The sequence below is a fragment of the Poecilia formosa genome, unplaced genomic scaffold, assembly GCF_000485575.1.
Source record: "Poecilia formosa unplaced genomic scaffold, Poecilia_formosa-5.1.2 Scaffold530, whole genome shotgun sequence".
Taxonomy (NCBI): Eukaryota; Metazoa; Chordata; class Actinopteri; order Cyprinodontiformes; family Poeciliidae; genus Poecilia; species Poecilia formosa.
Window position 1 is genome coordinate 75,145 of NW_006800469.1, and position 5,923 is coordinate 81,067.

At 38.4% G+C, this 5,923-nt stretch overlaps 1 protein-coding gene across 1 annotated transcript in view; it reads left to right on the forward strand.

The window, feature by feature from the left end:
* The window catches only part of LOC103129245 (angiomotin-like), a 15,472-nt gene that overhangs the window by 6,029 nt on the left and 3,520 nt on the right, over positions 1-5,923 (forward strand). Inside the window, exons 4-5 of the mRNA XM_007540271.2 lie at positions 3,812-4,050; positions 5,216-5,470. Coding sequence (XP_007540333.2) covers positions 3,812-4,050; positions 5,216-5,470 — 494 coding nt within the window. The remainder of the gene's footprint in view (positions 1-3,811; positions 4,051-5,215; positions 5,471-5,923) is intronic.

Below are 5,923 nucleotides of genomic sequence, written 5' to 3' on the forward strand. Positions count from 1 at the left end.
AAATGTCAACCCGATCTGAAGTGTAATTCCAAAATAAAGGCCTACTAAAAAAGCACATTTTTACTATTTTTCCCCTAAGTTGCCGTGCTTATTGCTTGAAAACTCTTAAGCAATAAGCTTGACTTCTCTCAGTTCTGGGTGACAGAGTGACACCTCTAGAACACAACCCGAAAATGTCAACCAAGCCTATTATAAAAGCACTCCCCCCGCTTAGTTTCCATGCCCATTGCTAAAAAAAAAACTGTAACCAGTGAAATAACAAAATTTTCTGTTATGAGAGAGAGAGAGATGTATGTAACAGAAAAATTTGTATGTACGTATATATAAATAAGATGATATAATAATATGTATTTAGTGAGATTTTTTTAGATGTATATGTTTAGAGACACCTAGGTGCGAGTGAGACAGCTCTTCACTACATTTTCTATTTATTTTGAATACAAAAGTAAAAATGTCTTATTTTAAAAGGCTTTTTTTTTTTTAATTATACATCAGATCTGGTGGACATTTTCTGGTTGTGTTCTAGAAGTGAGAGAAATCGTTGGAAACAGAGTTTTTCAGCATTGTGTAATGTCCCGTTATTTCTGATACGTTATTTCCAGTGACGTGCGGTGAGGTGAGGCACTGACTTATGACTTAGACACCACACATGTTATTGGTCCTACGGAAATTTCCCACATGCATACAACGCTGGGGGGCAAAAAGACTAACCTTTTACATGTCATCCATAGCCGCGTTAACTCAGTGAAACTTAAAAATGTAGGTATTAATTTCGTGCTATGATCCACAGCGAAGTGATCTGTATTCGCCAAGCTATGCAGACTCGTCATAGCAACTGACAACAATGCCACTTCATGTTTTAGGATTTAACACCAAAAAACATTCAAGAATTTTGCACACAGAACAGAACATTCAGTCTGTTGTTGTAGTACGTTTTAGGTTTAATGTTTTATTAATAAATAATTGCTGTGATAGATTAGCTCCCGCTTCTACTTTACTGAATTACTTAGACAAATTGTAGCCCACAAAACGCACATTTCATTAAAAAACTAAACAAAAACATCTTATTGCTGTCTTACCTTTATGTATCAATGAAATCCATGCACCGCTAATTCTGCACAAAAATATCCGTTCATCCAAAGCCAAGTCTATCCTCGGCATGTCTTTTCTACTCGAGAATCATCAAACTGTCTCGAAGCAAAACTTTCAGCTCCGGTGTTGGTTTTCCTTTAGTTATTATCTCCTCTTCAATTGAAAATCCACTTTAGAAAACTGTTAAAGTGTAGAAATGTAGTCTTTCATGTTTACGTCGGAAGAGAGGAGAAAACAAATATATCGGTGTACTTTACTTATTTACTGTGTGGCTAGCTCCTTGGCTAGCTCACTGTGTCTTACTCTGCAGTTGTGGAGTCACAATATCTGGGATCATGAGCGCCCCCTGCCATGAGACAAGAGAACTGCCTGCCTCACCTCGAGTCTGTTCTCTGCAGTTTCTGATCGCTCCTCCTCACACAAAACACGATACACACACAGCTGGTGACAAAAAACACTGTACATTATATACATAAGCTAAATTATGGAAAATCAGTCCATATATTAAATGTTTCTTAGCCATTTCATTGCTGGCTACAGACAGGATGAACTTGTTTCCATAGAAAGGCAGCCAGTGCAGTTAGCCAGAGGTTGATCAGTCCCAGGTGAGGCTCAGCTCACTGCTGCCTCAGTGGCTTTGCTTCTGAGCATTTGAATGGGAAAATGCGAAAATCCAGCGATTTTGAAGAAAAAATCATCAGAATTGGTTAAGCTAAGTAAAAAATAGATACTTTATAGTACAAACCACAGGGTGAAAATAGCAATATAAATGATTTTATTGTTATATTTTATTTTTCCTCTCCTGACCGCACGTCACTGGTTATTTCTTTTTGCAACTGCAGCGGCTGGATCAAACATAGACCGGATGTGCGCTTTTATTGTGAAAGCAGCNATCTCCTGCTTCAATTGAAAATCCACTTTAGAAAACTGTTTAAGTGTAGAAATGTAGTCTTTCATGTTGATGTCGGAAGAGAGGAGAAAACAAATAAATCGCTGTACTTTACTTATTTACTGTGTGGCTAGCTCCTTGGCTAGCTCACTGTGTCTTACGCTGCAGTTGTGGAGTCACAATATCTGGGATCATGAGCGCCCCCTGCCATGGGGCAAGAGAACTGCCTGCCTCACCTCGAGTCTGTTCTCTGTAGTTTCTGATCGCTCCTCCTCACACAAAACACGATACACATAAGCTAAATTATGGAAAATCAGTCCATATATTAAATGTTTTAGCCATTTTATTGCTGGCTACAGACAGGACGAACATGCTTCCATAGAAAGGCAGCCAGTGCAGTTAGCCAGAGGTTGATCAGTCCCAGGTGAGGCTCAGCTCACTGCTGCCTCAGTGGCTTTGCTTCTGAGCATTTGAATGGGAAAATGCGAAAATCCAGCGATTTTGAAGAAAAAACTAATCAGAATTGGTTAAGCTAAGTAAAAAATAGATACATTATAGTACAAACCACAGGGTGAAAATAGCAATATAAATGATTTTATTGTTATAATTTATTTTTCCATGATGACAGGTGAGGCTCTGCCTCACCTGCCTCTCCTGACCGCACGTCACTGGTTATTTCTTTTTGCAACTGCAGCGGCTGGATCAAACATAGACCGGATGTGCGCTTTTATTGTGAAAGCAGCATGTAAACGGGTCTACCATAATGTCTTGAGCAGTCGCGCACGTGAATATCTTGTGCGGGTTGGCTGTTCGAAGCTTTACCGAGGTAGCAGACGGCAGCGCAGAATTCAAAGGAAACCAAACGGGATCCATTCATAATAAGTTTGGTTTGTGATGTTCCAAGAACACAATTGTGGTCAGTGTAATAATTTGACTCGTACATGTGTAGCTATCCAGCGATCATCAGTCTCAGCCGATGTTTAAAAAAAAAAAGTCAGACCCAACTTTGTGCAACTTTTCTCCGCTGCTCACGAAGAACGATCTGTTTCTTGCTCTTTTAATTCTGCATAATAGACTTAGTAAATGCGGTTTTTTTTATCACTATTTGCGGTGAATATAACTGATAAAACCTCTAAGTTGTTGTTAAGCATTTTGTGCTTACGTTCTATGACGTCACTGCAACTTGTCGACGTCCATGTGACTTTTATCATGTTGTAGTCCTCCTTTAAAAATATGAAGTCGTTCAACCCCTACCATGCACACATTCCAATTGATCCTAGTTATCAAATAGTACATTGAGCTCAGATAATTATTCATATTAGTTTACAAGGTTTCTCTTTAAGGAAACCTAGCAGATAGCCTCAAGTCATTGATTTGCAGCATTCTCTCCTGGATGAGAGAATGCTGCCATGCGGCCTAATAGCATATTAGCTCTGTGCATTGCTTTACCCAGAATCTTAGTTGCTGAGCTGAGCTAATTTCTCCCCCTAAAATTTGACAACTGAACTGACAGAGTATGAAGCCAGATTAACTGGCCTCCATTGGGCTTAGCATTTATCCTGAGTCAGAGTAGTCAGAAGGACAAGATTTGCTCATGGAGTACCATTTCTGGAAATGAATCTGATGAAGCATTAAAAACAATCCAGAGAAGGCACACTGTGAATAGGCAATTCTCCTGATTTTGAACAACCATATTGTTAGTGTGGTAGAGTTCTCGTTTTTTTTTGTTTGTTTGTTTGTTTTGTTTTTGCCACTCTGACACTTTTTGCCATGCAGCTGTATAGTCTCTGCATCCTAATCTAACTCAAAGTTAATTCCTCATTAATGCAGGATAAAGAATCTTCATGCCCAGATCATTGAGAAAGATGCCATGATAAAGGTTCTTCATCAGCGCTCTAGGAAAGAACCCATGAAGTCTGATGCACCATCTGCCATGCGGCCTTCTAAATCCTTGATGTCCATCTCTAACACTGGTCCAAGTGGTTCAGGACTGCTTTCACACAGCCTTGGGCTTAGCAGCTCACCAATCACTGAGGAGCGCAAGGATGCCAGCTGGAAGGGAAGCCTCGGTATAAACATTTTGTTCTTTTTCTTCTAATTTACGACAGATCAAACTTGAGCTCTGAATTGGAAATTAAATTAACTGTTTTAGCCTCATCAATTTACAAAGCACTGAGAATAAAATGAATATAAACAAGTTATTAAATAAGATTATATAGGAGAACATACAATACGTTTATCATTTATGTCTCAATACTACAAAGAAATTGCATACCACTACATCACCATGGTCATAAATACTCTAAAAAGGCATTAATATTATAAAGTCAAGATCAACAGCTCTGACTTAACTTTTTAGGAAGGAACATCTCTGTTGTTTAAAGTGTATTTGTATATTCCACAAGAACATAAATATGTTGTTTTTCTCAATACCACAAAGACCAATTGTTTTTCTGGAGTAGAAATTTCATAGTGATCTTGGGAAGTCTCCATTGATCTCTGATAGTGCAAATATTGATTGGGAAATGGGCCTGAAACAATTTTATTGGTTATTATATTTCTTCTGTAGGTTTATGTTATAATGTATACATATGTAGTAATTTTTTTATTCTCTTTCTCGTTAGAAACTAAGGTGGCTCCATCTATGAGCCAATAGCTCAGCTTAATGATAAAACAAAAGAGAGAGATACTTTCTGTTAGCAAGTTAGATAAGCAATATGCAAAACATCACACATCACCCTGTGTCAAGAGCTAACTATTTTCCAGTCAGAGAAGTGGAGTCATATACTTCATATGGAGTTGGGTTAGCAATGTGAAATGCAAAAATATAGTGAGACTGGTACAGTTTCGTCTCCTGGACAGGCATGTTGATATAATGGTTTCAGGTTGGTATAGTGGTCATAATCCTGGACAGTTAAGTAACTGTTGCACCTAGTGTACTTACCAAAAGGAAACTCCCAAATTAGGGCTGCAAGAATAGAATGTCATTTTATTGTTGAAATGTTTAAAAAGCTGATTCCAATTTATTTCCTTTACGTTTCCACTCCAAAGTTGTAGACAGTCTGACTAATAACAAAATGTTTCTATGAAGAGTCATTTATTTCCTAAAGCAGACTATGGTTCATTAGGTAAGTTGGACTGAAACAAATCAGAGGTAGAGGAGGGTGGGACTTAAATCAGTTGTTAATTCTACAAGAATTTTTTCCGTTTTTTTTATTTTTTATGGTTGTGTAGGAGTTCTGCTGGGTCCAGAGTGTCGCACAGAGTCTCTGCGGACAGAATCCATTTCATCATCCCCTTCCCCCGTACTTTCTACCACTCCGATGACTACAGGTCACTCAAAGACAGGCAGCCGGGACAGCTGCACACAGACTGACAAGGGTCAAAGCCAAGAAGCCAGCAAGCCTTGTCCTTCAGTCCTGCAGAGTATGACCCTGCCTGCCCGCCTATCAAGCCCCAGCCCGGTCTACATCCCAGATCGCTTAGCAGGTCAGCTCACATGCTAGCTTGTAGGATTATAAAATCCTACAAAAAAAAAGATTTTATGATTTTTTTGTAGAACTGTGTTTCAAACAAAGTTCTTCTCAATGAACTCATTGCATAAATAAGTTTAATTATTTAGTTTTATTGTAGAATTTTGAATGGTCGCATACTGATCTTGTTCTATTCATAATGTTCAGTCAATATTTTGACATACCTTGTTGAAAGATTAGGTAGTGCCAGCTTAGGTTGCTCACAAGAAAGGAAACCATTTTTATTAGCACTGTATGTTTATGTTTTTCTGGACACAAAGATATTGTTACTTTTATGCAATATTTAAAACTGTACGGGAGCATCAAGTAAAGCAGTGGTCTCCAACCCCCGGTCCATGGACCAATTGGTACCGGGCAGCGCAATAAATAATTAAATGTTTCTGTTTTATGTATTATTTGAGTCTGGAGG